Source organism: Lepidochelys kempii, chromosome 6 (assembly GCF_965140265.1).
Source record: "Lepidochelys kempii isolate rLepKem1 chromosome 6, rLepKem1.hap2, whole genome shotgun sequence".
In the NCBI taxonomy this organism is placed as follows: domain Eukaryota; kingdom Metazoa; phylum Chordata; order Testudines; family Cheloniidae; genus Lepidochelys; species Lepidochelys kempii.
The window spans coordinates 61586018-61612459 of record NC_133261.1 but is presented as its reverse complement, the minus strand read 5'-3'; the positions used below and the strand labels follow the sequence as shown (position 1 = coordinate 61612459).

The 26442-nt window shown below is 46.3% G+C and overlaps 2 protein-coding genes across 48 annotated transcripts in view; both read right to left on the bottom strand.

The window, feature by feature from the left end:
• Positions 1-4897, bottom strand: part of MADD (MAP kinase activating death domain) — a 123697-nt gene extending 118800 nt beyond the window's left edge. For 18 of the 30 annotated variants that reach the window (XM_073348280.1, XM_073348285.1, XM_073348290.1 and 15 more), the window contains exon 1: positions 4675-4894. The gene's annotated coding sequence lies outside the window, so the exon portion shown is untranslated. Of the gene's footprint in view, positions 1-4674 lie in introns of all 30 variants that reach the window. The other 12 variants (XM_073348277.1, XM_073348284.1, XM_073348281.1 and 9 more) reach the window with 2 other exon arrangements.
• Positions 4898-5273: 376 nt separating this feature from the next.
• The window catches only part of NR1H3 (nuclear receptor subfamily 1 group H member 3), a 62014-nt gene continuing 40845 nt past the window's right edge, over positions 5274-26442 (bottom strand). For 15 of the 18 annotated variants that reach the window (XM_073348256.1, XM_073348257.1, XM_073348263.1 and 12 more), the window contains 6 exons: positions 25082-25290; positions 24556-24735; positions 23996-24095; positions 12579-12692; positions 11062-11156; positions 5274-7343 (listed from right to left, as the gene is read on the bottom strand). In XM_073348256.1, the coding sequence (XP_073204357.1) occupies positions 7197-7343; positions 11062-11156; positions 12579-12692; positions 23996-24095; positions 24556-24735; positions 25082-25290 (845 nt within the window). In that variant the 3' untranslated portion in view covers positions 5274-7196. Of the gene's footprint in view, positions 7344-11015; positions 11157-12578; positions 12693-23995; positions 24096-24555; positions 24736-25081; positions 25291-26442 lie in introns of all 18 variants that reach the window. The other 3 variants (XM_073348268.1, XM_073348267.1, XM_073348269.1) reach the window with 3 other exon arrangements.

The following is a 26442-nucleotide window of genomic DNA, read 5'->3' as shown; positions in this document are numbered from 1 at the left end:
CCAGGCCATGGGGGGAAAAAAATATACTTTCTCCCAAAAAGTTTACATTTTTTCCAGACCCTCATATCTCTATTCTGGGATGGAATTACCCAGAATTGAATGCAATATCCTAGGAGCAGTCACACCAGAGACAAAGGACGAAAGTAGAAACTAAAAAGACCTACTCACCTACACAGTGCCTATCTGCAATTGTACCCTAACAGAGAACATATCAAATATTCAACTCACTATACTTGATCTTAGTCAAAAGGCCAAGGAGAAAGAATATCACCTCCCAGCTCCATGGCATGATGCTTCCGCCTACGTAGCTCATAAAGCACAATGCAATATGAAGTGAAAGCAAAAACACCAAACTCATATCTAATTTTCTATCCATTCTCACTCTATAGTTCTCTGTGCTATTGCTTCCCAAATGTTCATTTTTCTACTGAACTGCTACTTTAGATCATTTTCCCCAACGTATTAGCTACACTGATGCAAGTTAAATCTGGCCACGGTTTTATTCTCTCTAGATCCCCATAGTCATTCTTACCTCTTCCTAATTTAATACCATCTGAATTTTTCATGAACATTCCTTTACTCCTGCCACTAAATCATTCAGGAAGATGCTAAATCCCTTGACCAACACCCATCCATGCCTGAGATTCTCCTGGAGATGCCAACCTGCTACTCAATATTTTGTTTATGATTATCCTGTGGTCCCACAGACCCATGAAATCCACTCATAACAAACAGCTCATCATTGATCCTGACAAGGAAACACTGGATTTTGATTTATGTTGGAAAGACTGGTGCATTTCATATCGCATCAGGACATCTCATGGGATATGTGAATAAACCCTGTTTCAATGGAAAATGAGACAAACACCTGTATGCGACTGTGGTCACCAAGCACAAACACGATGGAACACATCATATCTGAATGTTCCCTTCATTCTTTCACTAGGGGCCTGAAGGTCATTCACCAACTCACTGTTGCGGCAACATGCTGGCTATCAAATCTAAATATAAATTTGTAATCGTTGCTACCTAAGCCATAAGAAAGAAGATGATCACACTGTCTTATGCCTCCCTCAGCCTCTCTCAACCAGTGCCAAGTTCTCCCCAGATCAGTGGTATTATACAGAGCACAGTGAGGGTCTGGTGGAGTGTATGAACAGGAGTGCTGATTTGGAGTTGTGTTGAACACAGAAAAAGTGGCAGATTTGTTGGGGATCGAGGAGGGCCAGGTAGGGAACTGTTATATTCCCAATTCTTATTGCCATCTCTATGGCGGCCAAGTTAAGGTTATATGGCTGTGTTTTTAAATAATTTTAAAATGTTGCTCAGTATACACCTAAAATAGCTCTGTATGAGTGAGGCTCAGGCCATAACTAGAAATACTAGAAAAGGGGTGGGGGGAGAGGAACAGAGCACTGCTTCCTCCAACTGGACCTCTAATTATACCATTCTTTCACTCTACCACAACGAAGAAAATTAGGACCCAAGCTTTTTTCAACCTGGTTCAAACAAAGAGCAAAACAGCAAAGAATGACATCCTTAACTTATAGAGTACTTTGTAAGAAATCTAGTCTCTGCAAGAAAAACGGTCAGTTGCCCTGTTTCTCCTAGCTTCCTAGTCTGCGAACTTCCTAACCATTTCCTTCCTGGGTGGAAGGAGAAGAAGAAAGAGCATCAGTTTCCTCTCAGAGCCCTCCCCCCCTTCCCACTACTACCTTCTTTTTCTATCCCTGCTTTAATGAGCCTTTGTGTGAAGGATACACACCCCACCACAAACTCATTTTGTATCTTTGTAATTCCCCCCACTAATCACCCCCAAGACCTATGAAAATCACCCTTCCTCAGCAAAGAGATACCTTAGCAACAGCTTCTAAAAGGCAGTGACTATTCATTCCTGGCTAAAGCCACATAATTCTGTATCCTCAAGGGGAGAGAGCACACTTTGTACAGTACAGTGAACTTGTATCAAACGTCAGCTCCCAATGAGAAATCAGGAAGCCTCCTTTAAAGAAAGCCCTTTTACCACCACCATTTGAAGATTTTACTAACCCTGAGCAGGAAGAAGCCTGAAACACAGCAGAGGTTCGGTCTCATCTAGAAGAGCAACTAACACCTCAGAATGTACCCAAGAGGTCTACATATGCTGGACAACCACAAGATCAGGAATTGGAAACCACAGGTAGTACAGGCAGGATCCTGCCAGATCCAAGCACAGAGGCCTGCAGCCTTCATGCCAAAGCGGCCAGTCGGCACAGCAGACCCCACATAACTCTACCACCTCAGAGTGTGAGCTGCAGGGTGCTTTTTTAGGCCTCTGACATAATGAACCTGGGACCCAGAGAAGATGGGGCAGACACTAATAGAAATCTCTGTCCACAAAAGCTGGGAGGAGATTAATTGACATACTACCCCCTCCCACAGTGACCTTGAAAAGGACTCTCCATCATGAGAGCATCACTACAGCGCAAGGCTGGGGAAGGAAGGGAGCCGTAGCCCAGCTGCACTGCTCAGTCCCAGACAACTCATGGGAAGGAGGATGCAGCAGGGGAAGGAGAGGAGGGGAAATAACACTGCAGCAGCCAGCTGTTCAGGAAGACAGGACAAGTGATTCCCAGCCCCAAACATCTCTCAAGTCACGTAACTCCCTGCCCCTACACACCCATCCCAATCACCCCACATTGCCCCCTACTGCCAGCATACCCACCCCCTTCCCCTACGCACCCATCCCATACACCCCACACAGCTCCCTGCTCCCAGCGTACCCCCCTTCCCTTACGCCCCCGTCCCAGTCACCCCGCACAGCCCCCTGCTCCCAGCGCCCCCTTCCCCTACGCCCCGTCCCAGTCACCCCACACTGCCCCCTGCTCCCAGCACCCCCACCCCCTTCCTCTACGCCCCCATCCCAGTCACCCCGCAGAGCCCCCAGCTCCCAGCTTGCCCCCCCTTCCCCTACGCACCCATCCCAGTCAGCCCGCACTGCCGTCTGCTCCCAGCATACCCACCCCCTTCCCCTACGCCCCGGTCCCAGTCACCCCGCACTGCCCCCTGCTCCCAGCGTACCCACCCCCTTCCCCTACGCCCCCGTCCCAGTCAACCCGCACAGCCCCCTGCTCCCAGCGCCCCCACCCCCTTCCCCTACGCCCCCGTCCCAGTCAACCCGCACAGCCCCCTGCTCCCAGCGCCCCCGACCCCTTCCCCTACGCCCCCGTCCCAGTCACCCCGCACTGCCCCCTGCTCCCAGCGCCCCCACCCCCTTCCCCTACGCCCCGTCCCAGTAACCCCGCACAGCCCCCTGCTCCCAGCGTGCCCCCCCTTCCCCTACGCCCCCGTCCCAGTCACCCCGCACTGCCCCCTGCTCCCAGCGCCCCCGACCCCTTCCCCTACACCCCCGTCCCAGTCACCCCGCACTGCCCCCTGCTCCCAGCGCCCCCGACCCCTTCCCCTACGCCCCCGTCCCAGTCACCCCGCACTGCCCCCTGCTCCCAGCGTGCCCCCCCTTCCCCTACGCCCCCGTCCCAGTCACCCCGCACTGCCCCCTGCTCCCAGCGCCCCCGACCCCTTCCCCTACGCCCCCGTCCCAGTCACCCCGCACTGCCCCCTGCTCCCAGCGCCCCCGACCCCTTCCTCTACACCCCCGTCCCAGTCACCCCGCACTGCCCCCTGCTCCCAGCGCCCCCGACCCCTTCCCCTACGCCCCCGTCCCAGTCAACCCGCACAGCCCCCTGCTCCCAGCGCCCCCGACCCCTTCCCCTACGCCCCCGTCCCAGTCAACCCGCACAGCCCCCTGCTCCCAGCGCCCCCGACCCCTTCCCCTACACCCCCGTCCCAGTCACCCCGCACTGCCCCCTGCTCCCAGCGCCCCCGACCCCTTCCTCTACACCCCCGTCCCAGTCACCCCGCACTGCCCCCTGCTCCCAGCGCCCCCGACCCCTTCCTCTACGCCCCCGTCCCAGTCACCCCGCACTGCCCCCTGCTCCCCCGACCCCTTCCTCTACACCCCCGTCCCAGTCACCCCGCACTGCCCCCTGCTCCCAGCGCCCCCGACCCCTTCCCCTACGCCCCCGTCCCAGTCACCCCGCACTGCCCCCTGCTCCCAGCGCCCCCGACCCCTTCCCCTACGCCCCCGTCCCAGTCACCCCGCACTGCCCCCTGCTCCCAGCGCCCCCGACCCCTTCCCCTACGCCCCCGTCCCAGTCACCCCGCACTGCCCCCTGCTCCCCCGACCCCTTCCTCTACACCCCCGTCCCAGTCACCCCGCACTGCCCCCTGCTCCCAGCGCCCCCGTCCCAGTCACCCCGCACAGCCCCCTGCTCCCAGCGCCCCCGACCCAGTCACCCCGCACAGCCCCCTGCTCCCAGCGTGCCCCCCCTTCCCCTACGCCCCGTCCCAGTCACCCCGCACTGCCCCCAGGGTACACACACCGCCCGCCCACACCAGGCCCGCACTGCCCCTAACGCGCACCCCCAGCCCCTACCGCACGTGACGCAGCCCCCAAGCCGTCAGCTCTGCCCCCGCAGCGGGGCCTGCCTCTACTTGCCACCGCAGGCCGCGTCCGCCGCCGTCCCTGGCTGCTCTGAGCCGACCGGCCAGTTCCGCATCCAGACCTCGGAGCGGAGCGAACCACCCAGAGGTGGGGGCGGAGCCAACCACTTGCGCGGCGGAGGGGGAGCGCACCTAGGCACCGCTCGGTGGAGGGATGCTGCAGGCTGCGCGACGGGACGCACCGGCCTCACTGGGGCACGGAGGGAGCTGGGGAAGTCAGTCACCCGCTGCGATCCCGGGAGCCTCCCAAGGCAGGAGAGGGAGCCAGCCAGCGCTTGCTACGTGTTCTAATGAAGGCAAGGGGCTTGATGAGCATAGCCCAGAACAGGCTGCAGCCCCACCTCTCCGTGCAGAAGATGCGGGTCACTAGACTACAGATCCCAGCATGCAATGCTCTCCCCGGACCCTGGCAGTACCAATCAAGATGGACTATGCATGCTGGGCCCTGTAGTCTCCGTGAGCTGCATTGGCCCCACTGAGCCATCTCTGGTTCGTATCACAGCGGTGAATGGGTCACAAAAAGATGTATAACAATCTGAGTACTCTCACAGGAGATTCATCCTGCATGTGGAGAGGGTGAAAGAAGTTAAATTGGAGCCACACTGTCATTCATTCTCAACCACTTCCTCCTCCTCCCTACTAGATTTTCTCCTGTTTAATAATCATCTTGGGGTTCAAAAGATTAAGACTATGCCAACCCTAAAAGATGGTGCATCATAGCTAGTCAATAATCCTGTATTAGGCTTTATTCTTTTGTATAAACATTAACATTTCTCAAACAGATTAGTTAAAAATACAGATTTAAACAAGAAATTTTGCAATTGCAACGAGTTATAAAAAATAACAGATTATTTTACAGATTGTTACAAGTGCTTTACAAAGGTGCAGAATGAAGGCTAGAGGCAGGGGACCAACCTTGAGTGCAAAATGGACAAAAAGCCCTTGCCACAGGCCTGGTGCTCACATACACAGCCCAAAACTATGAGCCTTGTGAACCCAGCCTCTTGGGATGCTCACTGGGCAAGCAAACATAGATCCCTGTTAGAGACAAAATACATGAAACCAAGGGACTTGGGGTTACATCTCTGGATCAAATACTGTTTGTTGTTTTTTGCAGAATGAGAAACACATTTTGCAATGACACTTTTCTGTTTTGTCAAATTATTGCTCTAAATACTAAAATACTTATGGACCAAGGGGTTACTGGCGAGTCTTACCATGCACAAGGTGGAGAGGAGAGGGTTTAAGAAGTACATAAGAACAGCCTTACTGGGTCAGACTAAAGGCCCATCTAGCCCAGTATCCTGTTTTCCGATGGGTGCCCCAGAGGGAATGAACAAAACATGTAATCATCAAGTGATCTATTCCTTGTCACCCATTTCCAGCTTCTGGCAAACAGAGGCTAGGGACATCATCACTGCCCACCCGGCTAACGGATCTATACTCCATGAATTTATCTAGTTCTTTTTTTAACCCTGTTACATATACAAGGGTAGGAGGGTACTCATCATACAGAGATACGTCCACATCCCACTAATCACTAACAAATGACCATACACTTGGAAAGACCTTTTGCATAAGGGAGAACACTTGGGCAGAGCTGGTTATGCTCAATATTCCTGTAGACAGGGTTCTGAGAGAGTTGTGCAGCCTATAGGTTAGGCAGTGCCTGCTAATACGCTATAAATACAGTGCATTCTCTGTCCCCATCTGATAATCTTGACTCTCACTGGAACCCACTAAATCTACTAAAATTTTGGTGGTTCTTGATATACTTCCACCACCTCTACTGCCCAGACACCGAAGCTTCCATTCCTTTCTCTTCTCCTACACAAAATCTATTCCATGTTTTTTAAAGTCATTGCTTTCACATGCTAGCAAACCAAAAGATACAATAGTTATAGGCAACTTATTAAAAAAAGACAGCTAGATGATCCACGGTATCTCTATGGTACATAGAAGATGCCCACAGAATAAGTTTCAGTAAATGGCACTGCACATTCCAGGGATCTACTTGCCAAAGGAGCACCAGAATGAAAAGACAGCTGTAGAAATGAAGCTTCAAAAAGAGGGAATGCCACCAACAGCTTCTTCTCTGGGAATCTTTGTGAAGGGCAGCACATCATAACGACTTTAAATACAGGGAATACAAGGAAACCCTCAGCACATCCACATAAACTTCCCTGAGTTCCTCAATTCCACATACACAGGGGACCCTGCCTAAGAACCCTGGGGAAGCCTTTTCGGCTAGGATGCTCTCAGTGAACGTTTAACATGTTCCTGCAAATTCACTTTCAGAATCAATGAGAAGGGAAAAGATAGGCGGGGCAAAACCCCAGAACATGTACTTAGAAAAAAGACAGACGTTGAAGAAACATTTGGGGTGGGATGTTCATTTCTTTCAGATGTTTTTAGATGTTTCACATGTGATCCCATTTCTGGGAGGCACTAAATCAAAGATTACAAAAACATCTGATCTCTCCCAAGTGCCTTATGCACAGTCTCATCACATTAGAGAAACCACAGGCTCATCACGCTGCACTGCCCAGCCCAGCCCACAGTTCAGTGCTTTGGAGCGGGGAGGCTGGCTTCATGTTAGCAAGGGATGGGAGATGGTGTTACTTCAGCAGGTTGCTGCCCTGGGAGCACATAGGTCACTCATGCACATCCCAGATTTCTGAGAGCAGAGGAGGGAGCTTCTTGTCCTGTAGTCGAAGGGCAAAAACTTGTTCGGAGTGGACACTGCTTAGAGTCCGAAGACTGACCAGTTTCATTAACATCCGAGGGAACATCAGATGGTCCTGCAGGGTCACACAAATAGACAGTCATAAGTAAATCCAGAATCTTGCTCACAAGACAAACCACCTATGGGATGCATTAAAAGCACAAGCTCACATCTTCCAACACCAGCATCTCCCAATACAGAATGGGACAGGAGCACCAGTGTGGGGAGTTCACAGCTATTCCAGTCTCAGCATTTCCCAGTAGGGTGCTGCTGGGAATGGTGCAGGATTATAGGCTGGGGGAGTTCATAACTACAGCTGAACTGATTTTAGTTAGGTGGCCAAAATAAAAACTGGAGAAAAAATCATTTTGGGTTGAATGAAAATGTTTTGTTCAACCTGAAATAATTTTTGTTTCAATTTTTTCACGTCTTGTAGAATAAATCTAACTAAATTTTGACTGAAAAACTGTCTCAGAATGAAAAGTGGCTGCAGAGATGGTGTTGACAGAAGAGCTTTGGCTTCCTCAACCATGGAATACTGTTCTGGGAAGGAGGACTGCTGGGAAGAGATGGGTTCCACCTGACAAAGAAGGGCAAGAGCATCTTTGGACATCAACTCACTAACGTAGTGAGCAGGGATTTAAACTAGGTTCAGAGGGGGCAGGTAACATAAGCCTACAGGTGGATATAAGAAAAGGTGATCTTAACAGAGATCTAAATGTGGAAGGTAAAATGAAAAATTACAATAAATTCATAGGAGCAACAAGAGGGGAAACAGTAAAGGAATCTGCTCATCATCTTAGCTGTCTATACGCAAATTCAAGGAGTAGAGAGAATAAATAGGAAGAAGTGAAAATATTAGTACCTAAGCCAAATTAATACTTAATTGTCATCACTGAGATTTGGCAGGATAAATCTAATGACTGGAATATTGATATAAAGGGGTATAGCTTGTTCAGGCAGGAAAAGCAGGGGGGAAAGGGAGGAGGTATTGCATTATACATTAAAAATATACTTGGTCTGAGATCCAGAAGGAGGTGAGAGGCAGACCAGTTGAAAGTCTCTGGGTGAAAATAAAAGGGGAAAAACAGGGGCAATATCATGAGGGGTCTACTATAGACCACCAAATAAAGAGGAGGAGGTGTAAGAAGTATTTCTAGAACAAATAACAGAAATAGCCAAAACAAAAGACCTCATAGTAATAGGGGACTTTAACTACCCATAAATCTATTGGAAAAGTAATACAGCAAAACACAAAATTTCCAATAGGTTCTTTAATGTACTGGAGACAACTTCTTGTTTCAGAAGGTGGAGGCAGTAACCAGTGGAACAGCCAATTTAGACTTGATTCTGACCAACAGGGAGGAACTGGTTGCGGATATGAAGGATGAAGGCAACTTGAATGAAAGTGATTGTGAAATGATAGAATTCATGATTCTGAGGACAGGAATGAGAGCAGCAGAATAAAGACAATGGACTTCAAGAAAGCAGACTTTAACAAAGTCAGAAAACTGGTAGGTAAGATGCCATGGGAAGAAAATCTAAGGCAAAAAGGAGCTCAGGAAAGCTGGCAGTTTCTCAGAGACAATATTAAATGCACAATAGCAAACTATCCCAATGCAAAAAAAGATATAAAGACTATTAAGAGGCTGTTACGGGGTGTGCCTGAGGCTCCCTGCTGGAGGCCTTGTGGTCCTACCATACCCCAGCCCAGGAAAGGAGCAGCAAAGGTGGGTCCTGCTGGACTGCCTAGAAAGGCTGCACAGAAGCAGCCAATCAAAGCATAGCAGCCTCAGATAAAAGGAACTGCAGGAGGCAGAGCTGAGCAGGTCAGTTTCTAGCTAGGACCAGAGGGGGGAAAGGAAGGGTCATGTGTTCAGAAGCACTTAATAGGCTGATTTACTGGTCCTGAGAACAAGAGGACCTGACAACTGTAACCCTAAAGTAATGGGTGAAAGGAAAGGGGTTATGTGAAAAAAGGCCCAGAAAATAGCAACAGCGATGTGGAGGCAACAGTATGTGGGTGCTGTTTACAGGGTCTCTGGGTTGGGATTTGTGTTAATTGGCAAGCCTGGGTTTTCCCACTGGAGAAGTGAGAAAGGGACAAAGCCTTATTGTTAAAGGGCCCAGAGACAGGGCTGAAGACCCACGTGAAGGTTGATAGTGCGTTAAACTTGTTACCCTGGAAGGGGTATGTTTCCTTAATCATATGGACTGTGTGATTTGGTTGGAGGACTGAGCCACTGCATACCCTGTAATGAGGTTGACAGCCTACAGTGGGTGCTAGGAGAAAACAGATTGCAGCACCACACCTAGCCAATTAGAGGTGCTCATGAGAGGTTAGTGCCCTCTGTCACAGAGACCAATATAGCTCCAACCAGGAGCTCTCAAAAGAATTTAAAACCAAAGAGGAATCCTACAAAATATGGACAAATTTCTTAAGGATGAGCAAAAAGATTAGTGCAAGCATGTAGGGACAAAATCAGAAAGATTAAGGCACAAAGGAGTAACATGTAGCAAAGAACACAAAGGGCAATAAGAGGAGGTTTTTATAAATACATTAAGAGCAAGAGAAAGGAAAGTGTAGGCCCACTACTTAGCAGGGAAGGAGAGCTAATAACATGCATCAAGAAGGTTGAGGTGTTTAATGCCTATTTTGCTTCAGTCTTCACTGAAAAGATTAACGGTGACTAGATATTTAACAAGGGGGAAGAATACACACCAGACAGGAAAAGAATATTTAGATAAGTTTAGATGTATTAAAGGTGGCAAGGCCTAATGAAATTCATCTTAGGACACTTAAGGAACTAACTGAATCTGGGGGTTATAGTGTCTCTCAAACTGAATATGAAACAACAATGTGATGGAGTTGTGGAAAAAGGCTACTATTCTGGGGTGTATTAACAGGAGTGTTGTATGTCATAAAAGGTAGGTAACTATCCTGCTCTACTCTGCACCGTTGCGGCCCTAGCTGGTATATTGAGTCCAGTTCTGTGTGCACCACTTCAGGAAAGAAGTAGATAAACTTGAGAGAGTCCTGAGGAGAGCAACAAAAACGATAAATAGTTTAGAAAACCTGACCTGTGAGGAAAGGCTAAAAAAGCTTGGAATGCTCCATCCGAGGGGGGGGAGAGAGGAAGATGGTGAGGAGACTTGATAACTGTTTTTTCAGATATGTTAAAGGCTGTTATAAACCATGTCACCTGAAAGTAGGCTAAGAAGTAATGAGATTAATCTTCAGGAATAGCAATTTCTAATATCTAACCTAAAGGATTTCCTAACTATAAGGATAGATAAATCACTGGACTAGGCTTCCAAGGGAGATTGTGGAATCCCCATCAGAGGTTTTAAGAACAGGTGTAAGGCCTGTAGTCTAGGTTTGTGTTCCTGCCTCAGTGCAGGGGGCTGGACTAGATGACCACTCAAGGTCCCTTCCAGGCCTACATTTCCATGATTTCTCCAAAAATGTTCTGACCTAAACTACTTGCCAAATTTCACCCAATTCATTAATAGCTTGTTAACCAAAAGTGCATTTTTCATCAAACTATTCATCCAAAACATTCTGCCCAGCTCTTCTCACAACTCCTCCAGCTCCAACCTCTACCAATAGGAGGCACTGTAGGGGCTGGTACGAGGTTGCTGGCCATTGGGGAATAGCTGAAGGAAACAGGGCATGACCACTGATGGCAGAAGATTCATTCAGAGAGTGGGGAATTAGAGGAGCACATCAATCATAAAATCAACTCACATACACTTGAGCCTATTCATTTTTCAGGACTGAGCCAGGCACTTACATTTGGTCTGTGGATGCAAATGTAAGAATGAAGGGCCTCTACATATGTGTGCTGCAGTCTCTCCACCAGGGACTGATCCTGCACATTTGGTCGGTCTGCCAAGAAGCAGGTTAGACATTAGTAGGTAGCTGTAGGCAGCCTGGCCAATCTTGACATTGCAGGCTAAAGCTAGTCCTAATCCCTGGATAGTGTCCCCCTGAGTCTTGTCCAGTAGCCTCCCTATGAGAGAGCATACAGCCAAGATGCCTCGTGCAAGACAGCAGTAGTTGTGAGAATCAGTTTCTTGTGTCTGTCTTTATCAGCCACATTTTGAAAGGGTTATTGACTAAGTTTGATTTTACTTTGTGGCAGGAGGTTACAGAGCCAGGGCAGCCTGGTCAAGCTCACTGGGCCTCACATTCCAGTCCCAATGGAGATGTGAGGTTGTGATCCATCAGGGAGGGATGGGAGAATCTCTCTTGCAGGAGAGTTACTGGGAGAAATAATGAAAAATAGGAAAATATCTATTCCCTCATGGTGTAAATTTCAAAGAAGAGACAAGATTGATCTGACAACTTCTCTGCATGGCCCTTTAATGACTCAAGCTGTAATGGGCCCTCCAAAATACCTTTCACTGACCACTAGAGGTCACTACTACCCTACACCAAGGGAGCAACATGAGCATTTACCAAACAGTTTAGGCTTAAATAGAGACTTGGAGTGGCTAAGTCATTATGCAAGGTAGCCTGTTTCCTCTTGTTTTTTCCTACCCCCCCCCCCCCCCAGATGTTCTGGTTTAACTTGGATTTTAACTTGAAGAGTGGTCAGTTTGGATGAGCTATTACCAGCAGGAGAGTGAGTTTGTGTGTGTATGGGGGTGGGGGGGATGTGAGAACCTGGATTTGTGCAGGAAATAGCCCAGCTTGATTGTCATGCACATTGTGTAAAGAGTTGTCACTTTGGATGGGCTATCACCAGCAGGAGAGTGAATTTGTGTGGGGGGGTGGAGGGTGAGAAAACCTGGATTTGTGCTGGAAATCACTTTAGATAAGCTATTACCAGCAGGACAGTGGGGTGGGAATAGGTATTGTTTCATATTCTCTGTGTATATATAAAGCCTGCTGCAGTTTCCACGATATGCATCTGATGAAGTGAGCTGTAGCTCACGAAAGCTTATGCTCTAATAAATTGGTTAGTCTCTAAGGTGCCACAAGTCCTCCTTTTCTTTTTGCGAATACAGACTAACACGGCTGTTACTCTGAAACCAGTAAACTGATGGTTTCTAGAAGAGAGACTACATTTCAGTTAATTTGGTAGAGGTCATGAAACAGTAGAGAACTCCCCTCATTATGGAGGCAGCTCAGAGTCTGAGTATAATTACTCAGAGCATATGTGATACTGTTACCATGGCACCCATACTAGGATACTGCGCCCTCTCCTATACCCTTGTCACTCCTTTGCTTCTGACTCCACATCTGCTCTATCCTTCCTGCCCTTTGATTCAGTGCTGCTACTCTGTCCCCTTCCTGGCTTTTTACCTGCAGAGAAAATGTTGATGGCAATTAAAAGTGCATATTCAGCATCGTTGAGCTGTAGGTCATTCATTCCCTTTGAAAACTCAAAGATAGGGTTAATGAACTCCAACTGCAGGCCTAGAGAAAAAAGAAGAGGGTGGGGATTAGCATTGGCCACTGCTCCCTGCCTCTCACCCCCAAGATGAGACTTTCAGTAAATTACTGGGGGAAAACTGTCTGGGGAGCAGGTGGGGCCCATTCCTCACATTGCTGCAGAGCTCCCAGGTGAAACTGTTCCCTTATCTGCATTACCCCAATATGTTCCAGGGCCAATGGGAAACTGGGTCCCTCCCTCATACTGCTCCATTACTGGGGAGCATGTGTTAGATTCTGTGACAGAGTCCTGAGGGTTAGCACTTGAGTCAGGACTCTATTCACTATTAGGTTCCTTGGAGAAGGCCAATGGAACAGAGCTGTACCTGATTACCAGGCCAGATTAGGGATGGTGAGCCAATTAGACCATTAACAGGGAAACTGTATAAAAGGGAACAGGAAGGTGTGCTTGTGGTGGGAAAGGAGAAAAACAGAAATCTAGGAGAGCCTAACAAAAGGGGTCCTCTGAGTAGATGCCTTAGCTCTGCTCCTATTGGAGAAGGGGTTAGAAAGTTGAGATACAGTGCATAAAGGTGTGGAGACACTGCTGTGTATTGGTGGAGGAATTAAAACACTGTAAAACTACATAATGGTGTTGACAAGCAAGAAGGCCTCAGTGCGGTCTGTTTGTGGATGAGGCGGGGTGTAGTGTACTATCCCATCACAGACCCCAACAGTAGTAATTGGTAGATGATACCACAAAGGCTTAAATACCTCTGGACTACCTTAAGAGGTAATTGCTAAAATGAAAGAATCATATCAGTTACACCAAAAATCTGTCAAAAAGCCAAGAGCCTAGGTGTTTATATATATATATTTTTTTTTTTTAAAAAAAAACCCTCTCTCCCACTCCAGCTCCCTACCATCATCCCCTTAAATCCATACCTAGAAGCCACCTACCTTGAATCCAATCCCATTTCATAAATCTCACCAATATTTTCCCTAGTCTCTCATCTCTACCACTCCTCATCCCATAATGGGTTTAAGACAGAATGGTTTGCTATTCAATATGAAAATAAAATTTTTAAAAAGATACATAAGGCTCTAAATTCATGATATCGTGGATCCTGTAATAGAATCATAGGGTCTGCAATGTTCATCTAGTCCAGCCCCCAGTCAAGATGCAGGATTTATTGTGTCTAAACCATCAAAGACAGATGGCTATCCTTCCTTCTTTTGAAAAGGAAGTAAAGGAGCTTCCATAACCTCCTGAGACAGTCTGTTCCATTAGGAAGTTTTTTCCTGAAATTTAATCTAAATCTACTATACTATAGTCTGAACCCATTGCCTCTTGGCCTGCCCTCTGTCATAAAAGAGAACAACTTTTCTCCATCTTTTTATGGCAGTCCTTCAAATATCTGAAGACTGCTTTCATATCTCCTCTTTTCCAAACTGAACATACCCAGGTCCTTCAGCCTTTGCTCATATGGCTGCATTCCATCCCTTTAATCATCTTTGTCACTCACCCCTGTATCCTTTCCAGGTTTTCTACCTCCTTTCTATATATCGGTGACCAAAACTGGACACAGTACTCCAGCTGAGCCCTAACCAGTGCCAAGTAGAGTGGTAGTATCGCCTCCCATGGCATGCCTCTGGTAATGCAACCTAAAATTGCATTTGCATGGTTTGTGGGTGCATGGGTGGGGTATGGTTTTGTTTTGTTTAATCTCAACAGCAGCATAGGATTGCTGACTCCTGTTGAAGTTGTGGTGCACCACAACTCCCAGACCCTTCTCAGCAGTGCTGCTGCCAAGCCAGTTTTCCCCCATTCTCTATTTGTACATTTGTTTTTTCTTCCCTAAATGTAGCAGCTCACATTTATTTGTTGAATTTCATTTTGGAGGCTGTAGCCCAGTTCTCCAATTTATCAGGATCCCTCTGAGTTTTAGCTATCCTCCTACATATTGACCACACCCCCTAGCTTTGTCATCTGCAAACTCTATTAGTATGTTCTCTGTACCCTCTTCCCCTTCCCCATGTGATGGAGCCAGCTTCCTGCTGTGTCTAGTCTATTGGGAGTGGTTGTAAATGCCCTAATGCATTTACATTAGGTGGGGGTATCCCTGCCTCCTAACCAAATCTATCTGGCCTGCCCTGCTCTGCACAGCTCCCCAGAAGTGGCCAGCATGTCCCTACAGCTCATAGAGAGAGAGAAGGCCTGGGGGCCTCTGTGTGCTGCCCCTGCCATGAGCACCAGCTCTGCAGCTCCCATTGGCCAGGAACCACAGCCAATGGGAGCTGCAGGGGCAGTGCCTGGAGCCAGCTGCACTGGCCACTGCAGAAGTCAGAGGTCAGGGAATCTGTGACACACACAGCCTTAATTATTGCCAGTAGTTCTGAGATTTCTTCAGCTAATTCTTTCAGTACTCTCGGGTGAATAGCATTTGGCCCCACTGATTTGAACTCATTCAAATTGGTCAGAATATATGACATGTTTACTTATCCTGATCTGCATCCCTTCCCCTCGATTGTCTATGGTAACTTCTCTAGTCATCCAGTCACATCTTTTCTGTGAGAAGACTGAAGCAAAGAAGGCATTGAGCAGCTCTCCTTTCCTATCATTAACACTTTTTTTAAATGAGTCATCAGCATGGATGCATGTCCTCTGGAATGGTGGTTGAAGCATGAAGGGACATATGAATCTTTAGTGCATCTGGCATGTAAATATCTTGCGATGCTGGCTACAACAGTGCCATGTGAACCTGTTCTCACTTTCAGGTGACAATGTAAAGAAGTGGGCAGCATTATTTTCTGCAAATGTAAACGAATTTGTCTGAGAGACTGGCTGAGCAAGAAATAGGACTGAGTGGACTTGTAGGCTCTAAAGTTTTACATTGTTTTTGAGTGCAGTTATTTTTTGTGCATAATTCTACATTTGTAAGTTCAATATCCATGATAAAGAGACTGTAGTACAGTACTTGTATTTTTCAATTCACCTAATACTACTTTTTGTTTTTTACAGTGCAGATATTTGTAATAAATATAAAGTGAGCACTGTGCACTTTGCATTTTGTGGTATAATTGAAATCAACAAACTTAAATGTAGAAAACATCCAAATATATTTAAATAGTATTCTATTGTTTAATTGCACAATTCTTTCAATCACTTGACAGCCCTAATTCTATCCAATCATGATCAGTTCCCAATCACCTTCACATTTTCAACTAATTCAGCCCTGTTGGTCAAAACCAGATCCAAAATGGATGACCCCCTAGTTGTTTCCTCACTTTCTGAATCCGAAAGCTGTCCCCTATGCATGCTAAGAATTTGCAGGATGTACAGTAACTCCTTGCTTAACAATACAAATAATAAATACAGTAACTCCTCACTTAATGTTGTAGTTATGTTCCTGAAAAATGCTACTTTAAGCAAAACAATGTTAAGCCAATCCAATTTCCCCAAAAGAATTAATGTAAAGGGGGGGAGGTTTAGGTTCCAGGGAAATTTTTTTCACCGGACAAGACTATATTTTACACACACACACACACACACACACACACACACACACAGAGTTTTAAACAATTTAATGTACATAGCAATGATTGTGAAGCTTGGTTGAGGGAGTGGAATCAGAGGGTGGGATATTTCCCAGTGAATGCCTTACTGCTAAATGATGAACTAGCACTTGGCTGAGCCCTCAAGGATTAACACAGTGTTAATGTAGCCTCACACTCCACAAGGCAGCACAAATGGAGGGACGAGACACAGCATGACAGAGACAGACTCACAATGTGTGAGAGAGATGCGCATTGCTCCTTTAAGTACACTGACCCCACTGTAAGTACACTGCCTTTTAAAGTAGATCAGCAAATTGAGGCAGCAGCTGCTGCTAGCAGCCTCCCTCCAGTGTGAGCCCTGTCATGTCTGTCCCCACCTGCTCTGTGGAGATGGGGGCAGGAGTATGGGGAGGGGATACCCTGACATCAGCACCCCTCTTTTCCCCTTCCCCTGCACAGCAAGCAGGAGGCTCCCAAGAGCAGGGCCAGATTAACCTTTTGTGGGCCCCCACAGAGGTAACTGAGCATGGTGCAGGGATGTCAGTCCTCAGAGAGAGGGGCCTGCATGCTGGGACCCCTCAGGACCCATTTGCCTGGAGGGGCCCAGGCAAGCCCCCTACACTGTCAGACACACACACCTGGCGGAGACTGGCCAGGCTTGTGCACCAGTCCCAGGCAGCTCATCTTCGGGAAGATAGGCGGGGCCTACAGGTGGTGGGGAGCAGAGATGAGCCAGAGGTGCACCAGGGGGCAGAGATGAGCCCTCAGCCTGAGGAGCAAGAGATGGGTGGTGGGGAGACAGCAGGCTAGCACGGTCTCAGGATGCAGTGCAAGCGGAGCAGGCCATGGCCCCTTCTGAACATGGGCCTGGCTCCATGGAGCCACTGGCACCATTGTAAACCTAGCACTGCCCAGGAGCAGCTCCAAGGCAGGAGCAGCACAGGGTATTAGGGGAAGGGACAGCTGAACTGCCCAGCAATTGATAGCCTGCTGGGTGGCTGCCACAGAGGGAATTTATGGAAGCTGATAGGGGTTTGCTGGTCCACCCTGGTTCAAAGCCCCTACAGGCTGCTCTTTCTGCAAGCAGTGGACAAAGCAGGCTGCTGCCAAACAACATTATAAGGGAGCATTGTACAACTTCAAGGGAGCATGTTCCCTAATTGATCAGCCACAAAACAACATTAATCGGGACGATGTTAAGTGAGGAGTTATTGTATTAAGCTTTCACCGCAATTTCAACAGTGGGATTCCCCACCGTATGCAGGGCTGATTGCACAAGCCGCAGCTGTCAGCGGCTGCTCTTAGCCCTGGATAGTCAACAGCAGAAAAGTAATGGACCTTATTACTGCAAATAATTATAATTATCCATTATTTTCTGCAATTTCCACCCCTCCCATGGCTTATCCACAAGTTTGTCCAAAAATTGTGGCTATCATCCTGAAGTTCAAGTAGGGTCTTAAAGATACAGCAATAGATCCCTAGGCATTCTCAGTGAATGATGATACCTCAGTCCACTCTTGTCTTATTTCACTGAACAAAGTTTATGGAACTGATCCCTCAGGACTCCACAAGGAAATGGGATCAGGGTTGATGAGTAATTTCCCATCACTCCCAAAAGGAATAACTGGAGTTGTTAAAATAATTCCATCCACACGAGAGTTAGTAACCACAATATGATTAAATTTAACATTGCCAAAGGATGCTGAAGAATTTACCAAAAACTTACCATAGTGCCACTCACTTTTAGAAAGTGAGATTTAAAAAATAGAAACTTGAACCAAGTAAGTCAAACAGGCCCTAAAGCCAAAATGAAGAAATTAAAATCCTTAGACTAAGTGGCCACTCAAGTGGCCAAGTTCAAGAGCTTATTCCAGCCACTCAGCCTCTGAAAATGGAAATCCAACCCAAATAAAGTCAATAGAAAGGAACAAACTACCATAAGTAACATGGAAATGAGGCCTAATATCTGCTGGGCCATCAGGGAATGATGGGAACAACTGCAGTGCCTAAGGTGACTGCAGAGAAACTAGATTTCTCCACATTAGTCTTCACCAAGGAAGGAAGGAACCCTTGGATCTACCCTTTCCAAGTAATAAAAATGAGGCACATTCAAAGACTGAGGTATCAAAAATGAACTAGAATAAAACATCAACAGACTAGAAGGCAGAGTGGGATTAATGCACTAGGCCTAGGTGTGATGTTATTGACATGAACTGTGACCATATAGATCATTGTTGCAGCCAAGGTCCTGTAGTGGCTGCAAATCTTGTACAAAGGAGGTCAAGTAAGGTGTCTATGAAAAGGTTATGATTTGCTGGTTATGATTATGCTATCTGTATGCATGTATCATTTTTGTATTTAAAGTTAAGTATTGGCTCTATACTATCTGTATTTCAAACTTGTGCTATACTTCTGGGTGACACCCCAGACAGTTTGGCATCAGCACTGCCTAGCCTGCTTGATGGCCCATTAAGGACCATCAGCTATACAACTGACCCACTGAGAGATGGCAGATACACCTTATGATTCAGCAAGGCATGCAGGGACATGCCGATGGAGAGAACTCGGAGGCTTTCAAGCCATGTTCCTTGAAACAAAGGAAGAACAGGCCGCATGACAAGAGACTATAAAAGGCAGCTGCATCTCCTCCATCTTGTCTTCAATCTTGCTTCTGACGTCTGGAGGAACTGTGCTTGAAACTGAAGCTCTGAAAAAGGACTAAACGACTCATCCAGGCTGGGATGTTTGTACTACAGAAACTTGACTGATTTAAATCAGCAGTAATCCCAACAAGCCTGAACTAAGAACTTTGCAACTGTTGTATGTATTTGATTCCATTTAACCAATTTTAACTCTCATCTATATTTTTTTTATGAATAAACCTTTAGATTTTAGATTCTAAAGGATTGGCAACAGCGGGATTTGTGGGTAACATCTGACTTGCATATTGACCTGGGTGTGGGACTTGGTCCTTTGGGATCGGGAGAACCTTTTTTCTTTTACTGGGGTATTGGTTTTCATAACCATTCATCCCCATAAGGAGCGGTGCTGGTGGTGATACTGGGAAACTGGAGTGTCTAAGGGAATTGCTTGTAAGAATTCTAGTTAGCCAGTGGGGTAAAACCGAAGTCCTCTCTGTTTGGCTGGTTTGGAGTGCAAAGGACCCCCAGCCTTGGGCTGTGACTGCCCTGCTCTAAGCAATTTGTCCTGAATTGATACTCCCAGTAGTGTCCCACCAAGGGCCGCTTTGTTACAGTGGTGTAGTTCCTAGCTTGTGGAGTTACATTACAGGATCAGAATCTCAGCTTTCATTTAAAAAGTTTCAAGCCCTCATGGTTTCAAGCGAAAGCTTGATAACATGCACTGAATGCAGCTCATGTCCACCTGAATGTTCAAACAGCCGGAAAAAAATAACTCCAAGAGGTATGAACTAGAATTCGAGTGTGTCTACAAAATACTAGATAAAGAGTGTGCCAGCTGATGAAACTGACCTCCTCTTTCAAATCACCCTTTGTCAAAGTCCCTCACAAGACATTGTAACGGAAACTGACACATGCGGAGAAAGGCAAAGTTTTATGTCATGGCTCAAACTGGCTAAGATACAGAAAACAAAGAATAGGAATAAATAGGTCCTAACAAAGCTAGACAAACACCCAATGGCAGATGACATGCCTTGTTGACAAATCCAAGTTGGAAATAATTATCTGAACTACTTATACACACTGCTGGATTCACTGTGAACAGGTCCATGAAGATCTTTGCTCAGTGTGCAACAGTCAAAAATAAACAAATGTTTGGTTGCATAAGGAATGGAATAGAAAGTAATGCTGAAATTATTATAATAGCTTTTTTATAAATCACTGGCACACCCTCACCTAGAATACTAGAATTCCATTCTAGTTCTATACAAACGTGATCATGTTGGTATAAATAGGGGTTCCACTGCAGGCAGGTTGGAGTGAAGTGATGAGGGGTTTTTTTTTGCACTTAGCACCAAATGCAAAAATAGTGGTCATTCTAACTGCATTTGGCAGTGAGTTCCATTGTTTCAGTCCAGCTCAGATGAAGGTTAGTCTTCCGCAAGCACAAGTTTCATGCTATCTGACAAGGTTTTTGTTCTAGTTGAACATATCTGGTGTGGGGAGGTTGTGGTCATGGAGGGACAGAGAGAATCTCTCAGGTAACGAGGCTGATCCCATTCAGACAAGATTGGGGGAGTGGGGGAGATGAGTTTTTTCTAATTTAAATTAAATACAGGTTAATTTTTTAAAAATAAACCTGTAATTTAAAATTAAATGTAAAATTGACAACCTATGGGAGGGCATAAACGTATTATCTACTAAATTCCTTTAAACTAAATACAAAGCAGTAACTTGAGACCATTACTCCTTGTCTCAAGTTGCAGTGGGGGAGATTTAGGTTGGATATTAGGAAAAACTTTTTCACTAGGAGGGTGGTGAAACACTGGAATGCGTTACCTACGGAGGTGGTGGAATCTTCTTCTTTAGAAGTTTTTAAGGTTAGGCTTGACAAAGCCCTGGCTGGGATGTTTAGTTGAGGATTGGTCCTGCTTTGAGCAGGGGGTTGGACTAGATGACCTCCTGAGGTCCCTTCCAACCCTGATATTCTATGATTATACGAAAGCAGTACATATTTGCTACCAAGTTTTAAAGAAAGTCAGATTACTGATTTGGTGGTAAGAACCCAGAACCAGAGTTTGTTGAATGCTAAACCAGCTTTTGACAGCAGTAACGACTTCTGCAAATATAAAGAGAATATTTTCTTCACTTCAATTTATTCTGTTCAATGACCAGTTAAAATTCAAAATTTAAGAAATCAATTGGCAGTTGAAAAAGTAGGAAAGTTTGTTTTTCTCTTCCAATCTATGAATAAAAACTAGGTGTGAGAGGACGAAATCTACTAGTTCTAAAATCTTGAAGGACTTCGTGACCAGTAATAATTATTTCAATTCACTAACTACAGATTTAATACTTCCTTTGTTTAATTAGTTTTTAAATGCAGAACATGTTTCGATAAACTTTGATACTTTTCCTTATTTCCAGCATACTTAAGGTCATTAAATTTAATAAACTAAATTTAAAATTAGTTTTTTTGTGTACCTGTAATTGAATTTGAATTTCCATCCAAATAGACCTTGACAAAAATCACAAGTAAAAAATTAATAATCACCTAGTAAATAAGAAATGCATCTTGCACCATTTTTTAAAAAAATTAAAAATGTAAAAATTAAGAATATGAATAAATGTAACTTATTTTTATAATATATGTTTACATAGCATATAGCAGTAGTTCTCAACCAGGGGGCCCCATGAGCAAGTTTCAGGGGGTCCGCCAAGCAGGACCAGAGTTAGACTTGCAGGGGCCCAGGACAGAAAGCCAAAGCCCCACTGCATGGGGCTGAAGCCTGGGGCCCTGAGCCCCACCACCTCGGGCTGAAGCATAAGCCTGAGCAACTGGGGCATGGGGCCCTGGGCAATTGCCCTGCTTGCTACCCCTTAATGCCAACCCTGGCTTTTATATGCAGAAAACCAGTTGTTGTGGCACAGGTGGGCAGAGGAGTTTTTAGAGCATGTGGGGGGTGGGGGAGGAGGCTCAGAAAGAAAAAGGTTGAGAACCCCTGGCTTAGTGTATCCCTTGGGTTAGTAAGGAGAAGCACCAAATTTAATGTAAAGGCTATATTTAGTTGCAAATCAACTTCTTTGCAATAACTACAATGTACAACTGCAAAACATGATTAAAATCTATTATTTAAATCAAGGTTTCCTGCTTGCATATATAAATCATATCCAAAATTGATTTAAATCAATCAACCGTGCACATAGGGCTTTGAAAATCAGAACGTCAGAACTCAGTTTTATTGGGGTGTCAGTGCAGAGAGTGCATACCGGGGTGATCTGTTCCTGGCAACCTGTATTGCTGAGCAGAATCGCTGCTATATTCTGAATTGGCTAGAGATTTTTCAGAGCATGCATCTTTATTGGTAGACATAAAGGATTGCAGTACTTAAGCCCCATGGACCACTGTCTCCAGAGCTGAGTCCTACAGGATTAGGCATAATCTTCTGGCCATAAGCAAATAAAGTGGTATGTTGGAGGGCACTTGGTGGGGGAGAGATTTGCCACTATAGATATTCAAGCAACAGGACTCCCATTGTAGTCCATAGGAGATGATTCCATTGAGCAATACCTTCTCTGACAGGGAAAAAGTAGTCTGAAAATCAGGAAAGTTTTCCTAATTTCACTCCGCTATTTTTCTGTAATTGCCAGGGGAGGAAATGGATGAAGGGCAGTGAGGAAGCTACAGAAGAAGGGCAAGAGTTGAAGTCCTCAATATTGCTTTTAGGGGGTAAGTTTAAGGACCATCTTATTCAGAACCCTTCAGGAGCAGGACCTGCTAACTTTTTTAGTCTGGTCATCATGTACATGGATAGGATTATAGAAAACATCATAAAATCCATCTCTGACAGGATGCTGATGATGACCTGTTTACAAAGACTCTCAGTGAATCTGCAAGCACTATAGTTTGCCCCTGGTAAACTAGCAGGAGCCCTCATGGATGAGTCAAATCAAAATCCCCAGAACCAACAGTCTTGGGGAGCACCCCAAGAGCATAAAGGGAAATTCTTACTGAAGGGTGAACTTCCACATATGGGCCTCAGCAACAGGCACAAGTTAAAGGCAGATACTCCTGGGATACAAAATCAGGGGATGGACAGCTGAAGCCTGACTTTTCAGAAATGATTAGCACTCTCAGCTCCTATTGGCTTCAACTGGAGTTAATGATGCTCAGCATTTCTGAAATACCCAGCCTTTAGAGTATTTGAAACCACAGAGTAACAATGACAGTTCTATAGTACTTTGCACCTCACACGGGTTTCCTAATGTGTCAAACTGAACCACGAGCTACTGCATAACGTTCACTTCACCACCATCACTGTATAGCCATCCTAGTGTCACCTCTCCTACAGCTCCCAACCTGAGTCAATACAACACAGAATGTTCAAACATACTAGCCCTACCAAGGCCATGTTAACTGTATCTCCCAGCGAGGTCTCCATGAGACACACAAGCATTGTGCAGCACAGCAGCCTCACACTCCAACAACCTAGCACCAGTTTCAGATAATAAGGGAGACCATTACCCTACGTTCCCTAGTCCTGTCCTCTCCCCCATGCCCTCCCCACTGCCCCCCTCCCCCTTACCTGGATAATCAAGCCCCAGAGAAGATGCTGTGAACAGCTCACTGGCAGGTAAGTAATATGGATTTCCAAGCAGTCACAGCAGCATTCATTAGGTTTCTGAATCTCCAACTCTGAATCACCACAGATGCCCTCTATGCAGTGACCATTAACAACAATGCATGCCCTAAACCCCCCTTCTCAAACAGAGTAAGGCAGCTGAAACCATATAACCTAGAAAGAGTTGAGGAAAAAAGCCCCTCTCATTATTCTCTGGGGACAGTGGAGACAGGTGACCCTGTCTCCTACATTTCCCAATATGGGGCTGGAAGGGGCTAGGAAATCATTAAAGTTCGGCATCCAAGTTTCCTCTACAATCTTTGGGTCTAATACCTGAACTGAACTGCGACTGCATATTAAGAGAGAACTGAGGTCCCAGCAGCGCATTGCCAAGTTCCTGTTCCCAACCATCTACACCTCACCTAAACCCTGTACCTGAGTCCAGAAGCCTGCATTGCAAAGGGCGGGACAGCATGGGACAGAGGGGAGAAAGGAAAAACCTATCTGCTGCACCAGCTGGGCTTCAGCTCACCTGCTTTGGCAAAGTCATCCCGATTATAGCTCAGGTCCTTCAGAAAGGTGATGCTTTCAGTCTCTGGATTGTAGCGCCGGGATGTCTCCAACAGCATCACCTAAAACATACAGAGCCGGGGGGGGGAACGGGGGGGACGACGACGATGGGACGGGACGGGACACTCAGAGCTTGACTGTGAATCCAGCAAAAATGTTACAGAAGCTACAGCTTGTCCTGGAGCATCAATGTAGAAAAGTCACCACCATCCTGTAGCCCTCTAAATTATAGAGTAAATCCTGCCCCATCCTCAGCAGTGCCTTCTGCAGAGATAGGCTGCACCTGGAGTAGCTGGGAGCTCTCCCCAGCCAGCACTCTTGCCCCATTCCCTACTGTATCCCATGCTTGGAGAGGATGGCACTGGAAAAGTGTTTCCATATCTGAGGTTCCTTCCATCTCTCCTCCCCAGGGCGACTGCTCAAACCTGGCCCAGTGTAAGCCAAAGGAGAAAAAATCCAATCCATTCACCAGAGAACCATACTTCTGGTATGGTGTCAATGGTGATGTGGCTGGATTCTTACCTCTATGGTGGATGTCTTCAGCAGAGCAATCTGATCTTCTCTGGTGAGCTCCAGGAAGCCAGGCAGCTGTTTGGCAAAGTCCACAATCTCTTGCACAGAGATGATTGCAAGCTCAGTGAAATGAGCAAAACGCTGCTGTCGTGCCTCACGGTTATGAGGGTCTGGAGCTTGAGGCCATGGCTGGGAGACAAGAGACACAAATGGCGAGAGGGGATAGTGAAAGAAAGGAATAAAGAAAAACAATCCCCCAGCCCTCTACCTTGACACCCCCACATACAATTAGCGCATGTCCCCCATCCCTGTGACACCCCTAAATTTAGCAATTAACCCCCCAATCCCCACACTTCCCACCCTTAGCACACGTTCCCTGCCCCATGCTACTCCTCCGTAAACATAGTCCAGGGCCCCCAGGTCGTGCCCCCTACACTCAGAGCAGAGCCCTCCTGTGCTGCGCCCCTACACTTAGCACATAACCCCAGCCTCCCCTTTCCCTGTATATTTTGGAGTCTGCCCTTTGAGCCTGTACCGTCACTTTGAGCCTGTCTGTGAATGAGCGCTGGTTACACTGCTGCTGAGCTGCCACAAGCTTTTCTATCATGCCCAACTGCTCAGGTGTCAGTTTATAGGGGGTGTTGGGCGGAGATGGGGGGTTCGGGCGCACAACCACTGTCCGAGCCTGATCATCCTCCTGTTTCTTGAGCTTCTTCAGCCGGATCTGCTCTTCAGACAAAACACCTAAAAGGGGGAGACAGAAGAGGCTGCAGTGAGAGAGCAAGCAGTGGTGCCAGAAGCAAGGGGCACACAGTGGACTCAACTGCCAGATACAGGGAAACACAGTGGACACACCCGGGGCAAAGATGACAGCTGCCTTTCTGTGCCAGAATGCACTCCTGAATGCACCCAGAATTCACACCCTACACGCAACTTTGTACAAAATATGCCTTGTAAGGTATCCTTTGAAAACTTGCTTCTCAATATCCTCATGGTGAAATGTAGGTAGCAAAATTATATGTAAAGTCATGATTTCCCCCAAATGATGTTGGTGGCATATGTTCAAACCCACATAGCCCAGATTAGGTAGAACTGGTCAAGCAGGTCTTAAACAAAGAAATGTGTGTTTACCTCAGTTTACATAAAAGGTGTAAACAGGATCCACAGACAGCAAGAGGGGGAAGACAGGAGACAAGGAAAATCTACATTTCAGCAAAACAGAGGTGAGAAGTAACAACATGCAACCTCTTTCACCCCCAGACACCATGTTGCTGCCTTTCCTGTTTGAATGAATGTTAACTATGGATAACACTCAGGAAAATACACTTCAAAGGGTAACTAAACTGTAAAAGTGAAAGGCAAAAACACCCAAGTTATTTCCCCCTGTCCATCTCTCTTTTCCGTCTAAGAAGACAAAGGAAACAGCCTATGGACTTTGGGACCAGCTCTTGGCCTGAGGGTTTGATCAGCAACATACTGAAAACATGTGGTAAGGGACTTCACCTTGAACCAAGTCTCATTTGTTAAGTTTAGAAAGTGTTTTATCTTTATTTTTCTTGTAACCATTTTTTACTTCAATGCTTCATTACTTGTACTCACTTAAAATCTCTCTCTTTGTAGTTGAATGAACTTGTTTTATTCTTTAATTAAAACTAATCCAGAGTAGTGAATTGTTTGGGTAACTCCATTTAAGGGAGCAGATGTTGATCCCCTTACAGAGGCAATGGACCTAATATATCTGGACTATCCAGGAGAGGGTTGGTCAGTACAGATCACACGCTTTTGGGGGAAAATCTGTGACTGGGAATGTGTTGGGGTCACCCTGCAAGTATTAACAAAGGCTGCTGGAAGCCAGAGTGCAGCTGATGTTTGCTGACAGACTACTGGAGTCGGAGC